Source organism: Styela clava, chromosome 1, assembly GCF_964204865.1.
Source record: "Styela clava chromosome 1, kaStyClav1.hap1.2, whole genome shotgun sequence".
NCBI lineage: Eukaryota > Metazoa > Chordata > Ascidiacea > Stolidobranchia > Styelidae > Styela > Styela clava.
In genome coordinates, this window is record NC_135250.1 from 20,864,151 (window position 1) to 20,888,642 (window position 24,492).

General features: G+C 34.5%; 2 protein-coding genes across 7 annotated transcripts in view; both read right to left on the minus strand.

Annotated features, from left to right (window-relative positions):
* Positions 1–806: 806 nt before the first annotated feature.
* On the minus strand, positions 807–11,770 carry LOC120348413 (sodium- and chloride-dependent betaine transporter-like). The gene is made up of 13 exons (XM_039418526.2): positions 11,548–11,770; positions 11,206–11,337; positions 9,715–9,899; positions 8,142–8,230; positions 7,866–7,998; positions 7,051–7,185; positions 5,590–5,693; positions 5,386–5,479; positions 4,927–5,070; positions 4,419–4,556; positions 3,591–3,797; positions 2,791–2,964; positions 807–2,375 (listed from the first exon to the last, which is right to left on the minus strand). The coding sequence occupies exons 1-13, from the start codon at positions 11,690–11,692 to the stop codon at positions 2,253–2,255; spliced, it is 1,803 nt and encodes a 600-aa protein (XP_039274460.2). The 5' UTR covers positions 11,693–11,770; the 3' UTR covers positions 807–2,252.
* A 2,092-nt stretch (positions 11,771–13,862) lies between these two features.
* LOC120341953 (uncharacterized) overlaps positions 13,863–24,492 on the minus strand; it is a 130,938-nt gene continuing 120,308 nt past the window's right edge. For all 6 annotated transcript variants that reach the window (XM_078111550.1, XM_078111556.1, XM_078111561.1 and 3 more), the window contains 17 exons: positions 24,310–24,390; positions 24,131–24,231; positions 23,771–23,913; positions 23,485–23,591; positions 22,779–22,875; positions 22,186–22,321; positions 21,973–22,042; positions 21,147–21,421; positions 20,912–20,997; positions 20,338–20,586; positions 18,207–18,377; positions 17,766–17,850; positions 17,343–17,513; positions 16,604–16,769; positions 16,146–16,303; positions 15,516–15,700; positions 13,863–14,772 (listed from right to left, as the gene is read on the minus strand). In XM_078111550.1, the coding sequence (XP_077967676.1) occupies positions 15,521–15,700; positions 16,146–16,303; positions 16,604–16,769; positions 17,343–17,513; positions 17,766–17,850; positions 18,207–18,377; positions 20,338–20,586; positions 20,912–20,997; positions 21,147–21,421; positions 21,973–22,042; positions 22,186–22,321; positions 22,779–22,875; positions 23,485–23,591; positions 23,771–23,913; positions 24,131–24,231; positions 24,310–24,390 (2,276 nt within the window). In that variant the 3' untranslated portion in view covers positions 13,863–14,772; positions 15,516–15,520. The remainder of the gene's footprint in view (positions 14,773–15,515; positions 15,701–16,145; positions 16,304–16,603; positions 16,770–17,342; positions 17,514–17,765; positions 17,851–18,206; positions 18,378–20,337; positions 20,587–20,911; positions 20,998–21,146; positions 21,422–21,972; positions 22,043–22,185; positions 22,322–22,778; positions 22,876–23,484; positions 23,592–23,770; positions 23,914–24,130; positions 24,232–24,309; positions 24,391–24,492) is intronic.

Below are 24,492 nucleotides of genomic sequence, written 5' to 3' on the forward strand. Positions count from 1 at the left end.
CGTTTGCATTCTAAATAGATAGACTCCATATTGAGGTGAATATTTTTCACAATCGGGTTATTCGGTGAGATTAAATTTTTTCGTGACTTAAGATTACTTGTGTAAATTGCTTTTATGTCAGTGATATCTAATTTTATCTGGGCCTCACTTGGATCTGGCTGTTTGCTTATTAAGATGAGAGTCAACCGCACCCACTTCCGCAACAAAAGACAAATACAAAAATAACATGAATTTTCAAAATATACGACGTTGATCGTGGACCCCTATCCCTGTTTACTGACGAGCCAAGCTCTTATTCTCCCCAAATATCTTAGGCAGTAATCACAATTGAAATGTTGTGAAAGTAAAACTGTTTACAACAACTCTAAGGATTTAAAATATGCTATTAACCATTCTTATTCTTTCATTCGTTCTTTTTTTTGATACATTCTATAAATAAACTACTCTTATTCACCACAGTTTTATAGCTATTGTTTTGCCTCTATTCTACCTCAAACCTGTATCAGATATGTAACCGTAAAATGGGGAGCCCGATCAACCGTCGTTATCTACACGATTTTTCGACAAAACATAGCGATTGAATTAGTTGCACGATAGCAAGCAATGGAAAGAGCACTGTCGATTTTCAGCAAATTTTACTTTTTGCAAAGATTGCACTATTTGTAATGTTTTGGAAATAATTACGAACTATTGGCGAATCTGAGATATTTAACCCGCAACGCGAGTAATAGAAGTTATAGTGCGGTTCCATATATTTACGCATACTTGCACTTGTACGCGGGTAAAAAATCAAAGTTCCATGATTTCTGTGTTTTCTAGTCATGGACGACACACTCACGTGCATTAGCACTTTGCATAATAACGAAAAACAGACGTCAGTTCAATTGAAAACTGACGCCATGTCGCCCAAGTTATCGTCTCCCTTGTATAATGCTAAAAATAATCATTCCATTTAATTAGCGTTTGCAAGCGAATAAACTAATCAGCATGAATATCATTTATTATAGATTAGTTCGTAGACAAGGTGATCTATTCATAATGACGTTAACTAAATGATGTTAATAAACTCCAAGATGAAAATCAACAGATTTAAAATATGATTGATCCATGTCGCATATTTGCTTCTAACAATCGTGGAATGAGATTAAAAAGCAAAGTCTGAGACGGTGGTAAAGCAACGCCAATTATTCTTCAAGATAAGAGCGATTAGCTGTTAGATGTAAATAACTTAGCTGTTACGTTCTTTTCCGCCTTGAATAACTTGGATCTATAACGTAACGTTACGCGAATGTAACGTGTAAAGTTGATCGCTGAGCGATGCCGGAAACACATCGAACATTAGATATCTTGATAACGTTTTAATACATCTACTTCACATTTTGGCCACCGAAGGTTATCTTTATCAAATTAATTAATTTATCACATACTAATAACTATTAGTCCACTTGGGCCACTTTGAATAACACATTTTGCCAGAGAGCTGAGCAATATCCTAAACAAAACCACCCCGGCTATACGGTGGAACGACATTTAACGTGGGCATTGGTAGCTGGAAATAAACACTTATTAAAATATTCAGTCACTGGTTTACTACCAATGGTCAGATGACAGGCAGAGAATGATTCAACAACTACATTGGACGCCAAACATGTTGAGGCATAGCAATGGATTGCATATATATATAATTGATTAATTGTTGGGTACAGCCCTTAAATGACTGTATGTGCATGTTGGGTTGGCTGTATATGCATGCTAGCAAGCTTTATATTTAGTTTATTGGCTGTGCATGTGTATCACTATAGTAAAACATTCGGTTGAGATGAGAGAATGAATTTTTGAAAAAATAAAATGGTCCGATTCATCTCCGCGGTCGCAAATGTAGCATTATGCAAACCATGGACTGTTGCCTGAAACAGCGGGCATTAAAAATTAATCCGCTTCTGGAACATCCAATTGTACGTACAACACTAAAAAATCGTGTCGAAAATTCCTTCAACTTGGAGTCGGGAATCGAAGTTCAAATTTTAGTAAACCAAGAGTCGAAGCTGGAGTCAGCTCAGAGTGGAGCGGGTAAACCAGGACTCATCATTAAAACTGAAAATTTTCTAACCTAAAGAGGGTTTATTAACACCATTTACGGATAAAGTTACGTCACATTACATTGATATATATATATATAATCGGTTTGCTCAAATTTAAAGAGATGTAATATTAAATTATTATACGTAAATAAATGAGTCATTAAATACAAGTCAAACATTCTCATCGTTTTTCTGACAAGAGAAATTGAGAGACTCTTTCTGTTCAGGTTCTTCGTCGATGGAAACCGGTCGTCTGCTATGAAATTGCTTTGGCACAATAGTCGAACGAAGTTTCTAAAAGGAAGAAAGAAGGATTAGGCAGTTATCTAAAACAAAAATTTTATTTTAATTTCGTCTGTAAACATGGTCAGATAGAATTAAAGACATACTATTTCAGCGCATGGTTCAGGATGTAAACTTACAGACAACCGAGGTTGCTGAGGAAAGTTTCTCAACTTCCAGTATATCAAAAACCACAATCGGGTCTCAAGCCAATATCACAAAATTTTGAATACAAAAATTCTTATCCGACATTAAGGCTTGACTTTGAAAAGACGACCTTGTGTCATGATGCAACACGAACTAAAAATGCCATTCAAAATCCACAACCTACTGACAGAAATTACTGAAATGTATTATTGGTAAAATTGTCGTTTACATGCAAGACAATACAACCCATTGATGCTCAAACAGTTCGCGAAAAGCTTACATCCAGCAATGAGTCTCCTTTTGCTTTCCAGAGCACCAAAATAGCCAGGATCGGAACGCACAATATGGAATTGAGTGCAGTCATCCATCCCAATACGTTTGTCCAAACCGGATATACATAGTTTTGGTCGTATTTGAGAGGTTGGTATGATACCAGAGAATTGATCATCAATATCTGGAAAAATGTACTAAATTTAAACAAACTGTCTAATAGAACACTGAGGCACCTACACTACATTCTGAATATTCAGACAAAAGGTTTTGAAAATAGCTATAGGTGTTTTTTATACTTTATCCCGAAGCTTCATCACTTTCAATATTTTGATATTTATTTTTATGACGTTTCCACATTTATACTTGCTGATGGGCCGCAAAAAATGTAATTAACGTTTCGACGATCTGTCACTGAAATTTTTTTTTTATTATAGCCCGCAATGCTATACCCCAACTTATAATTGAAGATGGCTCCTTTAAAGCTGGTCTTCTACAGTTACTAATGCGAAGGCTTCATTTGAAGTCCCGTCCCGCTGTTTCCATGGTCGATGCTTGGAGTGGTTTTCTTATGGTGAATTTCATTGATGCTTTTTTATGAAATAAGCGACTTCTGGTTATATTAGGTCGACCAAATGTTAACTTTTTCCTACAATTTACTGCTCAACTCAAGTTGTATTATTTTTTTTATTAATTACTGTTAGGCTACATCACAAGTGTCGTTGCTCGATAACCAGTTTTGTGATTTTTTTGACATTCTGTATGAAGTGAGTGCACTTACAAATAAACTAATGATTACTGATTACTTACCAAACTTGCAATTGGTCCGATGTACTTCCAAGAAATTATCATCCACAGTCGAGGCACGTTATATCCGATCATGAGATTTATATCATCAAGCATTTTGTCTCCTCCATATAGCCAACCGATAGTGATCATCTCAGTGAATGCCATGAAATACAAGCACCATCCACTAACCGAGTACGAGTTGAATATGTTCAAAACATATTTTCCTCCCTAGATCCATGACAATTTTTGTTCCATTACACATCAATAATTAAAAATGACGCATTATATTTCTAAATGATTAAAAGTATCCTAATTGTCATTTTTGATTTGTTACCATAGAAACAAGTCGAGTTTGTTCGTATATATAAATATTTGCGGCAATTGAGATTGAAAATAAACTGTACTACAAATTATTGCTATATTCAGAAAATGATTGTATGAATATTTTTGAGGAATGCTCAAATATATGGACACCAAAGTCTAATAACCATGCGATAACCAGCCTATGCGATATACTTTATCTGATCATTCAAAAACTTCAAATTGCTAATCACTTCCCAATGTGTAGCGATGCACATATTGGTAAGACTGCAGATAGGCAGTGAGCATCGTTTTTGTTGGGAAGAATCGCCCTGAAATATATACTGGAAATTTGAAAACAATTTAGAGTTCACTTTCAGAAAAAAAATAACACTAAATGTCATCTCAACAACGACAACAATTTAACGAAAGAATCTATATGTACATTTTGTGTCCAATAAATTTGAAAGTAATGTAATCTCTACTGCTTGTGTGAATATATATATTGCAATTTTATAAACAATTATTACATTAGGTTATAATATATACCCGTGTTGTCATAGGCAGTCCAGCAAGATACATTATAACGACTACGATTGCGATTACAACCTCATTCGAATATTTCTTTTTGAACAATTTTGGGGAAATGTCTCTCAAACACGCCATGAATGTTTCTTGATATACGAACTGTAAAGTGATAAAACGTTTCAAATTGAGATTGTGAGAGATGGGTATAAATAAGCGTCTGAATCTATGACAACCTATATGCACTACAGAAAACAGACACAAATCAAATAGAAGTGTTCGGAATTACTAGAGCTACGATTTATAGAATTCTTTTATAACAAGCTTCTTCTCTGTGAGCAATGACTTGAATTACTTGAAGTAACATCATCTATGACACAAAAGAAGTGCCAGCGGAAATAAATGTGCGCTGTTAGCGCGCTAGTATATGCAATTATCTATAATCTATAATTTGATTTCTTATGACAGCTACTACTACCTTGAGCAACGTTGCATAAAATACATAGCATTAGGCACCATAATGTATACTCACCAAACTATCATATCCCAAGAATATCAATGCGAGAAAAAATAGAGCAATCCAAAATTGAGGCAGGGGTAGCAAAGAGAGAGCTGTTGGATACGCAACAAATACTAACCCCGGTCCTGAAGCTGCAACTTCAGTGACGGTCGTGTTCTGCTCATAAATGTTGAAAAATAGTTAAACACCACAAACTATAGGATGTTTCTTTAAGCTTAGAGCCGGAATAGAAAGTATCTCCCCGTGTTTTGCACTTTTTTATCATGTATCAACGGTTACAAGATGAAATACGCTTAGAGGTCAGTTTCTCGCCTTTTTCACTTATATTACATGTGATGTAACAAATTGCGATATCCCATTGGGTTCCTTCTTTTTCTAACTATGAAAACATATTTAAAGATTAAGCAACTTATGTGAATTTCCCCACTGCTCTAAACCGCTGTTAAAAAAGAGAGTACAATTTACACTGACCTTTGTGTGAGCCAAAAATCCTAGTACGGAAAATATGGCGAGTCCTGAAATAAAACTTGCTCCTGCATTTGCCGCCGTCAGTATTATAGAGTCTCTGTAAAATAATTTATTAGTTGGTAAACGAATGGGGAATATATACTAAAAAATGTTACTCCATTATATGTCTAGCAATATTAGTTTTAATCGTGCATAACATGATCTAACCTGAAAAAGTTATGATTGTACTTGTTGTAAGCGCTGAGAGCTGTAAGTCCTCCAGTACACGTTCCAAGAGAATATAGAACTTGCGAAGCTGCGTCCGACCAGAGCTGAAATAAATTACGATATATGAAATAAAAACAGTATAAATAGCATGTTTCTTATATGTAAAAAAATTATCTCGAAAGAGAGTGTATGTGGCGATCAACCACCTTTTCCGTTTTTGATCTTCAGTTATGTCCCGGGTCAGTTGATACGGTTTCTATTTCGACATCCCATATATGTCACGTGCCACGAGCGTGCGCTTTTGCACACTCTTGATCGAATCAGACTCAATGTCAGTTCGTTGTTTTAGATTGTCCTTTGCTCTGCTGTCAGTGGAAGTCTATTTGTTTATTATTGATACGTGGTCTGTTTGTTTACTTGATCTAACGTTGATCAAGCTTGTTCGTCCTACATCTGTATAGCCTAGTTGGTAGCCGAAAAGTTCATTGCATATACAGCCCTAACGCGACTATAATATATATTACTGCAACAATCTACTAGAAGGCCGGACGAAAATGAGCTTGTGTTAATAATGTGCAGCCGGAATCTTGAATTACATAGTATAGTCTTATTTTCCTGCTACAGCCTCCTTACATTACCATAAAGGCACAAGGGTAGGATAGGGAGTTAGTCTCGCAAAACCCAACTCGTAATTACGCAACAGTGTGCTGTAGCCTATTCATGCATTTCCATCGTTATATTATCTTTAGTCAATCAAGTAGAATAAACTCGATATTATTACTGAAATAAATTTAATACATAGCGCAAGTCATTGACAACCGTATTTGTCAGACGAAGAATTTAGGAATACAGGCGGGCAACATAGTATAAGACGGAGATCTTGATCGAAACGCATTTGTCGCCTTTGCGGGGTCAAATTTTAGAGAAATCATTATGACGAAGCTGAATTTTTGTAATACCAATAATTAACGTTTTTTTCATACAGACTTTTGCAAACGAGTACTATGTTTCCCCTAAAATAAGACCGACCCTGAATTTTGAAAATGATTTTAATACGAACCCTCCCCGTAAAATAGAACCTAGTCAATAACGCAAAATTTTGTTTGACCCATCAGTCGATAGCAAGAAATCTCTCCTACACGGTTTAAATGATTGAACAAAATGCGTGCGAGAAGAAAACGTGGTATTCATAAGTAAATGGACATCGGTTTTCATACTTTGTATATTTGAAAATATCGTAATTCTCTACTTTGTACTTTTGTTTTTGATGAATGAAAATAAAAGAAAAAAAGCCTTAGTGATATTTTTCGCAAGAAAATTGGAATAAGATCCACTCTTATTTTCGGGGAAACACGTTTTTACGTGTGTTTAATTCTATGCGTGAGTTTGAAGTAAAAGCAAGTTACATCTTCAAATATTTTCCGAGTTACGGGAATCAAAAATTGAGAATGAGTAGTCTACCTCCATCCTTTTTAAGCTGACGAAATCTGGTTTTAGATAAACTTCCAATCCGTCCAGCGCTCCTTCCAAAGTTACGCCGCGTATACACACTATGGTCATCATAACCAAAGGCAAAGTTGCCGTAACGTAAACAATCTATAAAAAGAAGTGTAAAGTGTTGATGAATATAATAAATCAGCAAAAAAATTAATCCAACGGAAAGTTATGAAGTAATTAGCGTTTGGTATTATATGTGAATTAATCTGTAAATAAAACAAGCAATATAAACTGTTCATCTCTTCCACGCGAAAAAAAACTTGCATGAACATTTTAATTGAGCTTTAGGGAAATTTTAAACCAGAGCATAAAATCGTACATATTATTGTTTTAGTCCAAATTTTTTTTTACTCGAGGCTTAGGTTTACATGTATTTCTTCTTCCGTATGATGGGTTCAAAGCTGTAGCGCCAAAGTATGTTGTCAATCAAAATTGGCAAGCCTGAGGGTTCAAACCTATTAGCTTATGGATCAAGTAAGGGTAGGCCTTCCGATTAATGGAGCCTTTCTGCTTTTTTGCAAATTTTCATACTGAAAAACGTCTATATCTCCTAAAATTGGACTGGGATTTTTATTCTGAGAGGAAGAAAGGCATTTTAAAGATTTTTTTAATTTTAAGACGCGGGGAATAATTTTTCTAACATCTTGATAATTTAGTGTAATTTAAATTTGATACAAAAATAAAAACTGAACCTAGATATTTAACTTGACAATATTAACACGGCAGTTAGAAAATGTTTTTGTATATACTCATTTCAAGCTTCGATTATCAAAATCTACCTTGCTTGTCCACCCTATTCCTTTCCAAATAGCAAAATACGTCCCAATCCAAATTACAGTAAAACAAATGAGTAATTCCATTTTTATACCTCCAAGCTCATTAATGTCGGCTGTTGTATCAAGAATATGGTTTCTAAATAAACGAAAGTCAAAATTGAATTCAGTTATTATTGTGTAATGCTACAAGCATAAAAAATTCATTTCTGTAAACCTATCAATTTAGTTTTGAGCTGATATCCTAGAAATACTAATTTCTTGTAATTTTAAACAACTTACTCCCAAAATTCTTCTACAGATGAAACGTATGTCAAGTTGTGGTAAACAACGTCAGAGCTTGTGTTGGTTGAAATCTGGTCAGTGGAATTCTTTTGAAATATAATATTAATGATTAGTGCAAACTAAAGTTGTTTCATAGTGTAAAGATGACTTTATCAGTGTTATGAAACGAATAGCATTCGTTGTTTCATATGATAAACAATTTATTACATCATTAGAGTTGTCTCTCATATAGGTCTAAGGCAGGGATGGGCAACCTGACCCCACGGGTCAAATGCGAAAATTTGTACAGTTTGAATGGTTTGCGGCCCGCGAATAGAGTTTTTAAAAAAAAAAAAAAAAAAAAAAAAAAAAAAATTCAGTTTCATCTGGTACCTGCGAATAATTCCAATCCCTATGCGTATCAAAGTCTATCCTGAGTCCAATTTATCAACTATGACGTTCAATGCCTCAACAGCTAGCAACGAACAACGCATGTCGCGAGATCAATTACCAGAGTTTTTGTGCCTGAAAACTACTGACTGGAACGCCTATGGTAAATAAAGGTGCGGCCCAGGGTTTCACCCAATTATTTGTATCTGACCATTCTGTATTGGAGGTTGCACACTCCTGGTCTAAAGAATCACTTGCGGGTAGTTGTATCACTATTTTTTGATCGAATGTTTGTTCTACAAATCGTCACGCTAATAACCGAATTGCGTATGTCATTTTTGGCGATTTTGAGTTTTTTTTATAAAATAGGTATTTATGTAATGCTGCGCACCTGTCAGTTAACTCAGATTTTGTTTTAAGGATTCCGAAACCCATGAAAATGGAGATTTAGTATGACATGCACATTTGTGCAATTGTTTCGTCATAATGAATTATCATTGTTACTGCAGAACTGTTGTGACGTCACAAAGGCAAAATAACCTCGGCGAAGTATTTTCGAGTTTTTGCATCTCGGATTCTAGCTTAGCCGTATTAGTTTGAATTTATACTACAGTATAGGAAGACGTGCACTTGTGATATTTACTGTCCGATTCAAATTCACCTTGGTTGGCTTTCACCGTCCGAGTCAAATTCACCTTGGTTGGCTTTTATATTGGGTGCATTGCTGTTTTGTTATTTATATTTAATCTTATTTCGGTGGGTGTGCAGAACGTGTTATATTGATGAAATATATATTTTTAAACAGAAAAAATAATCTAATTGAAACTGATTAGCTATTTTGGGGATTAGACATTGTAGATACTGAGAACTACATTCGGTTTTGGAATGTTTAGTTTTCAGGACTGGTGCCTATAGTAAAGTTGCAAAATTGCGTATGTCCACAAGTCATAGTCACAGTGCGCCATTATGACGTCACTAAACTGCGTCATACAAATTAACTTAAATCCGGCTACGATCAAAAAATTGAACCATGGCAAATTATTGACTCTCAATGACATAACAATATCATTAGGAAGGTTTTTACGTTTTTCTCAAAACTGCTAAAAATGACTTACGCAATTCGGTTATTAGCGTGACGAAATTTTAATATTGTGACCCACAAATAAGAAAGGCAGAAGTATTTTACTTAGGTTTGACTCACTCCATTGAAGTCAATTGCAATCTCGGACAAAGGCAGACAATTGAACGAGTTCCATTCATTATTACATGTTGTCCATGGTTTGGAAGCAGAAAAACTAGCGACGAACCATCGCAGAGACCATGCCAAAAGAACTGGGTAATATAGATTGTAGTAGAACATGAGAAACAGCACAGCATATCCAATACCTGAAAATAATGGTTCAAATACAAGATTTCGTAATAGGAAATGTGCGCCTTGCAACTTTTGTGGTATAAAATCAAACAAGAAGTGTGAAATGACTTATTGTTAAATGACTACATGATTTCTATTTACATTAAAGATATCAATGGCACACTGAACCCGATATGCGACTTTAGTCTTGCATCTAAGATGTTGTCTAATTGCAGTTGACACAATACTCGGATTGAATCAAGTCAGAACCAGAACTACGCTGGGTGGGTAGAAGGGAATTAAAAACGAATCAAGAGTTTTTGTATAAACAATTTTCATAGAAATGTCGTTGATAATTTAGAAACACTGTAGTATCTGCAATCACACCTACGGAGACTTAGTTTTCGATTAGAATGAACGTAAATGTTTTGGAGGGAACTAGCGTAAAGAGCTCAAACAAACATAGTTCTTCATATATATACAGTCACATTTTGTAACCAAGCAAGAATTTTAAATTACATTCAAACGTTGTGCTGTTTTCAGGAAAGATGTTCGTGCAGCATGCTTATTTATTGATCATAATGCAAGTAAATGTAACGCGTTGGGTTTTGTTTTTTATCAATTCTAAAAAACGTCTGTTTTAAAACAAAGGATTGTTTTAAATTAAATGTTTTTTGTATTTTTTATTGGAATACTCTCTGCATCGCCGTGAAACTACGTCTAAATGCGTTATACCACATTCCATATGAAGAATTCAAATCGTTGACAATGAAGCGTTTGGTGTTTATACTGAATCTATACTGATGTTTTATATGTAATCATAACGAGCCGTGTAATTCACGATTTTCGACATACTGCGATACATCAACGAAGGACCTAGAAGTAGTGATTTATCTTAGACATAAACCAATTTGAATTAAGAGAACGTTGAATTTTTGTATTAACTACGTCAAACACCCGAAGCAAACTTTTTACCTACATTATGTCGTTCAGGTATCGTGTTTTAGGACCATGCCATGCATAAATTTTATCTTTGTGGAAATTTTGTTATCATTGATAAGTAAAGTTTTTGTTTGTAACAAATAAAAAGCAATTCAAATATAAGTCATTAAATTAATAATACAACTTTTTTGAACTTCTTCATTGCTAGCACCGATATATTAGTCACTTTTATACTCTTTAAAAAGACAGGTGGCTAACAAAAATTTCCACGTGAATTACTTATTTTGACAATACAAGTTTTTTACTTCTGCTTTGAATAGTTAGTTATTGAGGCACGCTTTTTAACTTACTTTGTATATCATTTCACATTTTTACAATTTCAAGTTTGTATGTACATACCTTTTGTTAGTGGAACAATATTCCAGGCTTTAAAAGAGCTCTGACCAGTTAGCTGTCCAAGAGCAGTTTCCATAGTAATCAGGGGAAAAATTATAACAAAAACACACGCCCAGTATGCAATCAAAAATGCACCTAAATAAGATGATAATTATTTTATATGTTAAATATACACACAAAAAGCCAGAAGGCTCTGGATTCTAGAAAGACCTCCATTAACCCTCACGTTATTCCATTTGAAATTGATATTGGTAACGGTTTTTCTGTTACTATTGGACAATTTTTATTGAAAACCGTAATTCTGTATCATAGTACAATTCTATATAGATCTTGTAAAATTTTTACCTCCGCCATTCTTGTAGCACAGATATGGGAATCTCCATACATTTCCGAGCCCAATCATGAGACCCAGTAAGCTGAACAAATAGTCAAATTGCTTTTTCCAGGTAATCGCTCTCTTCTCTGAGATGGCATTTTTCTGTTTTCTCATTTTGTGAATCGTTCGTTAGCCGTGGTGGTAGAAAAAAATTAATTTACTAATATTCCGATTAATTACTTCTATCCTATGGTGAAAATCGCAACACAATAATAAGAATTAAATACGGAAGTTGTCGCTTTATTTAGCTCGATAACTTCTACCGAAACAGATGTCATAAAGCGCGTAATTGGATGAGTAATCACTGTGAGTACGATGCGGTGTCATGTTCATTGAACATCGTTATATAATGACTATTGAAATGAAATGATGCAAGAGAAATAGCATTATAAATAAATATAAAAACTCGGAATATGTGCAGTCTATCTTGGATTTTGCTTGTCTGACTACATTTGGAATATTCAATAGACGTATTCGAAAACCTGTGTAATCAACGCCAGTATTATGACGAATATTAGCCATCGAAGTATCAGACGATACCTCAATACCATATAAGTCAGAAGGCCAATTACAAACATTTGAATATATGGGCTATTCCAAGTGACACTATAGGACAATTCCAGAAATTTTGCATGTTGTTGGATGCAATATATTTTCACATTTTCAGCTACATGTTTTGTTTCATTGTCCAATCAGTTGCTTTATTGAATATGTAAAAAATTGCAGAAAAGTTACACCCAAGACTTACTTAGTAGATAAAAAAAATATAGTAAAATATAGGGTGACACTACAGGACGGCAAATCCACCATGCACTAACAGTACGTTGTGTTGTGCTGTAAATTTTTGCGATGGTACAGTAGGAGCCCATAATATTTTCTGGTACAGTAGCTGAACTACCCCTCTATGTGTTGCTCAAGTTACTTAATGTAACACTGTAAATCCATGCCAATAATGTGCATATTGTATGTGACACTACAGGACGTGACACCACAGGACATTTTTCCACTTCGGAATAGCGCCCTCTATCATCTCTTAAAATTCTGGTAATAAATCGTAATATGGGTGAAGAAATGTCCTACAGCACTGCAAACATTTAAACTTCATTAACTTAATTCCAGTGCGTCAATTCCATATGAAATACCTGTACCACACAATCAAACACTTTGTGTCAGGAATCATCACAAAATATGTCAATTATACCAAAATTTCTACATTTCAGGCCATTTTTTATAAACCATCCGAAACTTGGGTGAAATTTTAAATTGTTCGATGAAATGAATGCAGTCCAATAAAATTCCAATGTCTTTTGATATCAAAAATAAAAAAAAATTACTTTCACTACACTTTTTAAAAAATTGATGGAATTCAACTTTTGCTTGGAATGGCCCATATATATATTTACATAACAATATATTTACATACTAAGAAGTTCAAAATATCCCCAGATATTTTCGGGCGTTCACCATCCCTCTTATAAATGAACGTTGTGTAGGCGATGGTTACTTCCGCTCCGCATGCTGGGTAATTAAGAATTATTTTCATCACAGATCAAATTTTTAATAACTAATCGGAAACGGATACTTTACCTCAGGCAAATAAGTTTTCTTTATGGTAAGCAACTAGACTATAAAATAAAATTTCATTGGTGTTACTAACCCAAATTCGATAGTAGCTATTATATTATGAATTTCTAGTTGTACACGATTTTTATACTAAGTACCTTAAAAACCTCTTTCATTCGTAATATGCTTGTTGGCTGCAACACACTTCGAAAATTATCGCGAGACAGTATACCACGACATCTCATACCGTGCCTCGCAACAACTGAAAGCATGTCGGAGACAACAATCGATCGTTTCCTGACTTCGTATATATACAGAAAAGCCGTTAGCGGAAATACACAAGGAATTCGACGCTCGGGGACACCCCGATCAATTTTTTGAGCATGCATGACCTTTTTTGATATCGGAGCAGTTCATTTGTTTGGTGCTCAGACCATGTCAGAGAGAGTCACTATTTCACATATTTCGTTGTGTTAGTATGTCGCCGTGTTGTCCTATTCATAATAAACTTGCAAGTGAGTTATCAAAAGTGTGAAGTAAATGTTCCAAATCGCTATGATCTTCATGGTCGATGTCATTTGACATCGTTCAGGTGTTCAAGTGTTCTCATGTACTTTACAAATATTACCTCTCATTAGTGTGCAGATATCAGAAATAGTTTTACCACAACGAGGCATATTTTTATTGACTTCAACCCAAAAAATGAACACTACACCGAGTATTTGAAGCATTTTCTATTTATTTCATTATCGAACATCAAAATAATATATCTATGTTTCAATACATAATAATGCGATAAGTAAGATACGACTAATAACATTCAAATCAGAAAAAAAGGAGGAGTGTAGCAAAAATGCAATATATGTAACGATTATATCAGCATTGGCGATATCAGATTTAATATGAGATCTGCGCTTTCAAAGAATGACATCATTAATGTCTTAAAATGCCGACAAAGAACGGTCGCTTGATATTGACTTTAATGAGGAAAAACCTACTGGTGGAGTGAATTACATTAATTAAAAAAAAGTACATATTTAATATCGTAAACTGTAAAATCCCAAATCTTCCATCACTGTTTTGACGCTAGATATATATTGTGGAGCAAATAGTTAAAGTAATCCTATGAAGTGAGATCCGTGCAATGTTTTGGGTGATAATGGATATAATACTATAGCAACAGACTATCCATACCATTTGGAACATGGTGAGACCAACGTGGTACAAGTGGGACCCAAACATTTTCGAGACACCCATGAAACGATATTTGATGCTACACAATCATGAAATCACTACATTTATACTACGGCGAGTGAGGGAAACGAGATTGTCGAATGTGCGATATTTGCAAAGTTTTAGATAAGTCTACCCCTTTACTATCGTAAAAACAGGCATGATTGTGTTGAATTCATACTCGTACATTAATGGGTACAATACATTTATATAAAATATTATTTTTTAATGTAAAAATAGTATGGTTTATCACTCTAATTGGAAGATTTCAAATGCATGCAATAACAATACAAAAATAATTATAGTATTTTATAGGCCGCTTGTCTTCATTGGCATTATATTCTTTTCTTTGGTAAACTTAAGAATTATTTCCCGATTCACAAATATATCTGAAGTGCCTAAAAACAAATAGAATTGAGATAAAATATAACGTGTTATCCTCCAATTGAAATAAACAGCAAATTTTGATAAAAAAAAACGGGTTACAAAAGACCCAGCAGTTTGAGATTAAAAAAATTAACAACCTTCTAAAGCAGGGTACTCGGTGGGTCGGATTATTACAAAAAATACTTCGGCATTCAGTCTTTGTTAAATGCTCGACACTCTCTGTCAACTTCACGTACGTTTCTTGGGATATTCCATGGTTAATAAAACTTAATATAAAATCTAATTTCTAAAATCTATCCATATTTAGAATCTAAATATAACTGATAACAATAGCGGGGAATGTTTACAACGCTCTCTGCTTTGACCTTATATTGTTTGTTTACCAAGTGTGCTAACCAGTGGCGTATCCAGGGGGTGGTTTTGCGGGTCGACCCCCCCCCCCCTCTACTTTTGAAATGTAAAAAAAATAAAATCATTTTTCTGTATCACAGATAGCAATTTCCCGCAGCTTGAAATGCTTTTTAGACTCCCAATACTACTAAAAACACGCGTATTCCAGCGTTCGATCGGACCCGCTAGCAGTTTCGATCTAACTTTTTGGCAAAAAAATTTCAGCTCAGAAAAGAGCGATTTTCCCAACAAGCATAAAAAAAAAACATAAAAATAACGAAAGTAAAGCCACAGCAATCTACTAAGTGTTTTGTGTCTCGTCTCTTGTTAGAAGCAAAAAGTGACTTACTTAAAAACACCTTACCATGATTAATTTGTGGATTGGATCAGACTGCATAATCGTCTGCACCATGATCGTTTGATATCTCCAGTTTTAGCTCTTAAGTTTGCTTGCCAAAAAATATTTTCTCTTTTGCCAGTATCCGTCGTTATAATGAACGTCCGATCGTCAGCAAAATCAGGGGACTCTTCAACTTGGAGTTGTTTGATCTAAAAATGTATACTTCAAAAATAACTAACTTGAATTATGGTTAGAATTACTCTCACCAAAGTAAAAGTTCACGTTATTCGTATACATTTACAACAGATTAACTTCACTAAATTCAAGTGTCAGTATGGTGGACTTTATAATCCGGAACGATGGGGATTGTCAAAAAACATTGTGTTTCTTTTCATTGTGCTGAGCATTGTAGCACATCCTATTGTTGATAATTACATGCTCAAAAAAGCAATTGGAAGTCCTATTATAGTTTAATTAGGTATTTGAAAGTATTGCAACGCTTTTGAAGTCAATGGGTAAATCGGCTTGATAATTTCCCTGACATGCCAAGGATCGAAGATGAGATTGTAACAAAAAAAACATTAAAGGTGAGGTTTTCAAACCAATTTGTTGACACTCGAAAGCACGACGAATAAATCATCAACAATCACGTACCTCAAATTGTCTGTGATATTTTGAATGAACAATTTTCCGTGATCCGACACGGCGACTTAGTTTGCATACAAGCAGATATTTGTCGAACAAAAACAATTGACGCATTTTACATTTTTTGTGTGTTGGTACAAGAGTGGAATCAAGTAGCTGAAATGCACCTGAAACATGTTTTAAAAAACGTGGAAAAAATTCGAAAATTCTTTTGTACTTTCTACATGAAAATAGTAAATTATAGTGTTTATGACTAATTCGATGTTTGTATTTCGATGAACTGTCTCTCTTATACACACAAGTCAAATCAAGAGGCAATGTTAGCTGTCTGTAGTTTACACCAGTCAGATTCATCAGAGGTATTGTCTTTTTAAGTAACATCTCTGTCATTACCGCCAATTTTTGACTCCTCAAAATACTTATCCGCAACATTCTACAAATTAAAAACGTATTTACATACAACTTACCCTCTTTTATTAGCTGTCCAAGAATCGAAGCATCCTTCGGTTTACCTTCGATTTCGCACCAACTTTGCATTAGATGACTACGTTTCGGAATGTCATCCAATATTTTTATTGCTTTTTTGTAACTTGATGCTAAATTAGAGCTTGTTGCATCTATTCCAGAAAATTGCTTGACAGGAGAAAAATTTAAATTTAGTTCAGAAGGTAATGTACATTACCAAAGTCTGAGCTAAAGTAGTCATGCCAATATATAAAAAGCTTAATTGGTAGGCAGTTTGATTTAAATATTTTAGATAAAAAATTATAGGTGTGGACATAGGGTCGGGGTTTTACGACCGACAAACATCAAGATCGAAAGATTCTGCGCCAATCCATAGTATTCAGTTATTTAAACCGATACTTTTCGGAACTTCTATTATGTTAATATATTAGTAATATTTTTTATTTTTTTCAACATAGATGATGAGGCATTCAAGTCATTGTGAATCATCGAAAAACAGTGTTTCAAAAAAGGGTCGAGCGCTGTTGTCTTACGCTTATCGCTTTTTTAGCACACTTGTCTCACTTTGCCACACTTTTCGAATTTGTCCTACACTATCCCCATATGCCCTTTTTTTATCCCGCTTTCCCCACTTGTTTCCCGCTTGTTTCAGTTGTTCCTTATTTGACCCACCTAAACTTTCATTTATTATTACTTCTCAGAATTACATCAAACAAAAATTATATGTTAATATGACAATACCTTCAGAGTCGATCGATACTGTTCAATTCTTTGAATTGGTTTCTTGTAAACCTCTGTCATATCGAATCCAACTTTACACGACAACTCGTGAACGCCTTCCACTAATTGAGCTTGTGAGTTGAAGAGTTTGGAAGCTTTGCTGGTGTTCATGAAATGACTTACGTGCAATTGCTGTAAAAAATTTAATCTCGCTCATCCGCGTGGTATTTATTTTAATTTAACTAAAACATCTTTACAAACACAAAACTTGGGTATAGTATGGCAAGAGGTAGCAGACCAATTATTATTCATTCTACAGAATTGTTAATCGGTTATGTTCCAAGCATTGTCGGTCAATTATTGACAAAAAATTACAAAACAATATTAATAAAGATAAGAAACTACTGCAGAATAGCCGAACAAAAGAAGATATTATATATTCACCTCAAAGTGCTTGGCGAATTCAAGAAAAACGTCTGGAAGGTGACTGACGTCGGAGAGACAAAGAGAGAGTTCGGGAAGAAGAAGGCTAAACGAGAGAGAAAGCTTTATTGTGTAAAACGAGAGATTATTTTCATCTCTCACATTTAATTGCATCGGTTTTAAATTTGTTAGAAAATAGATGAATCCAGCGTAATGAAAAAAAATTATTTGTGAATTAAATATGTAAAATTGATAGCTCTAATTACTGAAATGAGAAGGAGGGGCAAAAACAAGCAAATGAAATTAGTACTAACCACGGTATACCTGGGCAAAAAGAGGGAAAATTTCAAGTATGAAAGGCTTTATTAGCATCATTTCACATTTTGAACGTATTTACTAAAGCAGAATTTATCGATACTTTTTGAGCATACAATGAGTCCGAACAACTAAACATGTTTTTACTTTGCATGGAAATGATAGAGTCCTTCCAAATCACCAAATATTTCGTGAATTCTGTCATCAACCGCAGCAGGAAGATCAGAGCTTTCTTTGATTATATGATCAGCTCTTCTTAGTATTGAAACAAATTCTTCCTCTTCAAAAATGAGTCTTTGCACCAGTTGTGTGATGTAACTAAAGTTTTAATATAATCTATTGCAAAAAATAGAAAAATCATGTTGCATTGCAGATTGGGGATCCCAGGATCTAGTTCTATGTAGTTATCCCAGACAGATAGAAAGAACTCCGCTTGGCTATACCGAACCTTAAGCCAAAGCAGCTGCTTGTATAGAATAGGGTTACCATATTTGACAAAGCAAAATTCCGGACAGTGCATGAATATTTTCGGCGCTACCGAAGTATGTGCACCAAGATGGCGCACAACCTATACTATGTTCAGGTTGTGCGCCATCTTAGTGCACATACTTCAGGAGCTCCGTATTTTCAGGAGACCATATATATGCGCTACCGAAATGAGAAGTATTGTCTTCAGTCACAAGCAGAATCTCACACCAGGCGGGTAAGCATTCTCTAAATATAGCTCTAAATAAATCTCAACTTCAGAGTGGAAAATAATAATGAGAATTAGGTTGTGCCGAAAAGAAAGAACAGCAATTACATGCTTAAAACAAATTACAGGCACGCTTGTAAGTCGAGTCACTACAAATTTACTCTTCTGACCATGCATATTTTTCTGGAGATCTAATTCTCCTCAATGGGGCATTTACAGTTGTCTCCTGTAAATGCCACACATTTTTTCAAAAGCATCATTTCTTCTAAGGTGTCTATTACATAAGTGGCTATTGTGTCGGCAGTCTCGTTTGCCTTGTTCGTAAACTCAATCAATTTTGATTGCAAACCACCTTTCATCCAGTCAAAATATTGAATAATTGTAGGAAATAATTTCAGTTCATTGCAACGCCAAAATCGGTGCGATATCGTTTTCTTCAAAACTTTTCAGAACAGCATCGATAGAATATTGCGCAAGTAAGCTAGTAACAACTTTTTCTGTCTTTATGCGGCCACTACTAAACTTCTTCGTTTCATTAGAATCAGGAAAAATCTTTTTGAGTAAAACAGTACTCTAAAAAACAAAGTAATTTACCACCAGACTAACTGAACCAAATGGCTTCAGGGACTAGCACTTTCGATCCCGAATTCCTGACTAGCTTTTCATTCAAATAAAAAAATCCACAAGTAAAGCTTCGTGGTATAAAACTTTTGTATTCTGCTAACTTAACATGGAACTAACTGCTATCAAATACACTTGCAGCTGCTCAGCTAAACGGGTAAAACAGTCAGCGAATAATATTCAGAAAGTTCTAAGTGGTAAACATCATTGATAAGGAAAACGCTCTGTTACATCATAATTCCACATAACCTCATAGTATTAGCAGTGTGCACAGTACGATTGCAGATGCAGTAAAATTCCGGATTCCGGACATTTGAGCATTTTTTAAAATTCCTCCCGGACGTAAAATTTAACCCTAAATTCCGGATATGTCCGGAATTTTCCGGACGGTATGGCAACCCTAGTATAGAACCTAAGTAAAGATTCGATTAACGTGATCATGTTTGAGGATTTGAGTTTCATCTGACGTTGACTCATCATGACTTTCTGATTGTGAACTATCGTATGTTTCCCGGACTATGACACGTTCTTTTACTCTGATTGTAAGGGTCTTTGGGATAGTTTGAGCTTTAAATACAATTTTAATGTTAACGAGTATTTATATTATTGTGAAAGTTGTTAACGACAGTAATCAATACCGTTAATGATAGCGAAAGCACGGTTAGCTTGCGATATTTTTTATGGTAAAAACATACAACATATATAGTTGAATCTTTCAAAGCGAAGGTTGATTGTAGTCATCAGTTCTGCCAGTTACAATAATTTATGACTCACATTCAAATATAGAAACATTCAATGACACCAGATACACGTTTTGTAGAGTTGACATGACAATAAAATTCAAAAAGTAATTAAGCGTGGATTTGAGTTCAACCTCAATATAAGTAGTAATAATGATGTACGAGTAAGTTACATCTAATCAGTGCAATTTAGTTTTCGCATTAATGAAATGTCATTTATCACCTTCCTGACAAAGATGCAATTTCCGTGTCCACATATATCGACTCCTCGGGTATTCCTGCCAGCAACACAGAAGCGTTGACACTCTGAAATATGTCCGATTTTATATCAGGCCAAGACGAAACAGTAAAAAGTGATTCGGATACAGTGTCATCCAAGTCAAGAGATGTTGGTTTATTTATAGATCGACTCGCGCTGCATTCCGACATTGGTAAAGGACTTGCAAATCTTTGAAATGGAGACATATCTGACCTGTGATAAAAACAAAATTAAAAGCTGTTTATGGAAAAATATTTGTATTTAGCAGTGGTAGAGTGTTGATTCTACTTGAACAGTTATTTGTAGAAACACAATGCCGCATAAATGCGGTACATCGCAAGTGGACAAATGCTTTTCAAATTGAAATTATTTTCCCGTATTCTCGAATAAGCATGTCCTTGCTATTTTTATACAACATACTTTAGATAATTCAATTATGACGACCAAGCAACGACTTTCAGTCTACCTTGTTAACGCAACTTCGGCGTCCTAAACGAGAAAAATTGAAATGTTATCAATTCTTCAAACATGTACTTACTTGAATGATTGTGAGGAATTGTTTGTTGAAGCCAGCAAAACAGCTTTCCTCAAATCATCTTCTGAAGTAGATTTGATCCTGATGACCTACAAGAAACATAACTATTTGTTGAAACATTTTCAAACTGAATTAAAAAGCGAATGAGGTTGCTTTTAGAGAGAAATACAAAGGATTCAATTTGCTTTCAGCTTGCGCTATATTACAACAATCGATTTTGCTTTCAACATTAAGATACCTCTTGAGCGTGATTATTAACTGATTCCTTTTCTGTGTCTCCAGAATCGATCGATGTCGATCTTTCGCTTGATCTTTCAAAATAGTCAGGCGATGGAGGTCTTCGACGCCATTTTCTTCTTTGTCCTACTTGTTGGCAGTCGTCGAATGAAGACGGAGAAGACGTTTCATCTGACGTTGACTCATCACGACTTTCTGATTGTGAACTATCGTATGTTTCCCGGACTATGACACGTTCTTTTACTCTGATTGTAAGGGTCTTCGGGATAGTTTGAGCTTTAAATACAATTTTAATGTTAACGAGTATTTATATTAATGTGAAAGTTGTTAACGACAGTAATCAATACCGTTAATGATAGCGAAGGCACGGTTAGCTTGCGATATCATTTTTTATGGTAAAAACATACAACATTTATAGTTGAATCTTTCGAAGCGAACGTTGATTGTAGTCATCAGTTCTACCAGTTACAATAATTTATGGCTAATTCAAATATAGAAACATTCAATGACACCAGATACACGTTTTGTAGAGTTGACATGACAATAAAATTCAAAAAGTAATTTAGCGTGTATGTATTACGAACTGCAAGATTAGTTAGGACTTAGTATAGGCAACCAATAAAACGTAAAAAGCTATTGAAGTTTCACAATGTCCAGATGCTTTCAAGTTGGCATAACTTAAATTATCATACCTTGGATAAAGTGTTTGCATGAGGCGTGAAAGTGACATCTTTTACAGGTAATTCATACTATGATAAGACCCTATACGCTGACCACTACCTAGGCGTCTTTACCTATTGGGTCAAAACAAAAAAATGTGGAAGTACCTGACTTTATTGTCATCGATCCTTCATTGTTGGGAAAATCTTTTCTTGTGGTACTAACTTCTACATTTTCCTAAAAAAGACACAAAGTACATAATGTAGGTGGTATTTGTATAATAAATTATTCGCTTTTTCATATATTTTCATGTCAATCTTGAAACAAAGTGTCTCACGAAATGATTTCAGTCGACAATGGTAAACTAATTATTAGCCTACCTCGGGTTGTAATTTGATGATTCGTAACATTGCTGAACTAGAAGCGAATCCAACATCATTTAATGCAATACATGTATATTCTGCTTCATCTTCTATTCTTACTCGATGGATCTTTAGTATGTTTTCCTTCGTGTATCTGTAACAGGGTAGTTTCAAATAACTCCAGGTTTATTTTTAGCTAATAATTAATCGTATAGGACCAAATAAGAGTAACATTTTATAATAAGATGAGAGTGGTCTGAAGAAAAAAATGCAGGAAGTCGAATATAGTAATCGAGTGACGACAACTGAAATCACAGATTCATTTTATATCAAATGTTTTTATATATACCAAAAATTTCATATTATTATGTAAATATTATCGTTTGAAACTGAGCCAATTAAAAAAGGGAAAAAAAAGGATTAAATAATTTAGAAAGACTGAAGGTAATCATCACATCCCATTCAGCCAACAATACTTCTGTTACATTGTGGGCGAAAATTATTATTTATTCAAAACGCCTTTCAACATTCGAGTGAAAATTTGAAACCCTTCTCGCCGCCATCTCAATATATAAAAATTAAAGCAGTTCTTCGAAAACAAGGATACATACATGTCATGTTTTATCTCCACACCAGCAGCGTTTTCGTTCAATATTTCAACTTTTCCTGGCACAGTTCTCTGCCATCGCAATGATGGTTGCGGATGACCTAAAGAGTAATATAAAATATTACCGGAATAAATCTAGCGGAACCGTTAGTAATACCTTGTCTGTTTCACTCAGTATTATCCAAACTTTTATGATTGGATTTCGTGAGCGTTATATTCACTAACGTGCCTAGAAACGAGTCTTATGACGTCACGTTTTCTGATAGTATGTTTTATTACAGCTTTGAACTTCTTAACTTGTTTTCAAATTCACGTCATCACAAAATATATTCGCTTATAAATACGATTTTATAATTCACGCAGATTTTTTACAGTTCCATCGATGACTTCATAATATTTTGGGGGCAAAAATTAAATTACGGAAATTCAATGTGACGTGTTAATCAATTTTGCTGTTGAGTAAAAACTAACTATAACGTCCTATTATGACAGCACAAAGTTTCAGTTTATAAGCCCGCTATCAGCGGAATCTTTTGTACTTCCCAGATTTTATTCACATATATATCTTACACATGTTTCTATTAATCTCGAAGGTAGATCTTTTTCATAGGGTATTTCACACTTTCGATCAAGATAACGGTTTAAAAAAGTGAACATTGATGTGAAAAGGCTACTATAAATCAGCTTCTTTTTCAGAAAATAATACAAACCTGTAACTATGCAAATGAATGTTGCAGTTTCGCCTTCGTTCACCTCTTGATCTGCCAGTTTTACGACAAAAACAGGTTCCTCAGTTTGAAGTGGGAAATCTTCAGATCTGTAAAACAAATAACTGTTTGCTTGTTTTGAAATGCGAGCTTGTTTTATGAATTAAAAATCACTATAAGCACAAGCCCGTGAAACATTGGTCTATCCAGCGCTTAGTCGTAAATTTTAATACCTGTAAAATAATGCTTTATTATATTTATTAATCTCAAAAAAAGGATATAAAACCACCTTTCAAATATACAAGACAATTCTTCTTCAACGTTTGCAAAGCTTTCCCGCTCGCTATTCGCTTCATGCTTCATTGTACCGAATGACTTTTTATCCTCGACAGAAAGTCCACTTCCATATGTAACCCATGAACTCGAAGCAATCTATTGCAAAATCATAAAAAATACTTAGATACTATGTTTAGATGAGATCTCCAAATAGTATGATATTAGGGCGACCGAATAGAATCTTTCATCAAATTTATATAAAAAATAAACTTAATATTAAATCGACCCATTGTATTCCATCGATTTTCCTAATGAAAATGTTGCTCGGATATAAATCGTATCTTCCGCCTCTCAAAAACGAAAATATACTTACTCCCAACCCTTCGCCGCCAATGGTCCGAAAAGATTCTTGCATTTCCAGTAAGTCAACATGCTCCTGATTATTCATATTCAAATTATCTGTAAAATCTTGTCCTGAAAATTGAATTCGGTAAAAGCTGTTTTAGCTTTTGCTTTGAATATTTATTGACTGACAGATCATTTGAAACATACCGATATTCGAAATATAAATCCCTTGATTTTTTGCTTCGCTTGTCTGGCATGATAGATCCGCTTCACTTTGAGTTGTGGGTTCTGTGGGAAAAAGAATTTGTATAATTTAAATTTACCAAATAATTTTTTTCTCAGTTGAAATCAACTAAGGTAGCGTAGCCTGGCTTGTGTTTATATATCTCA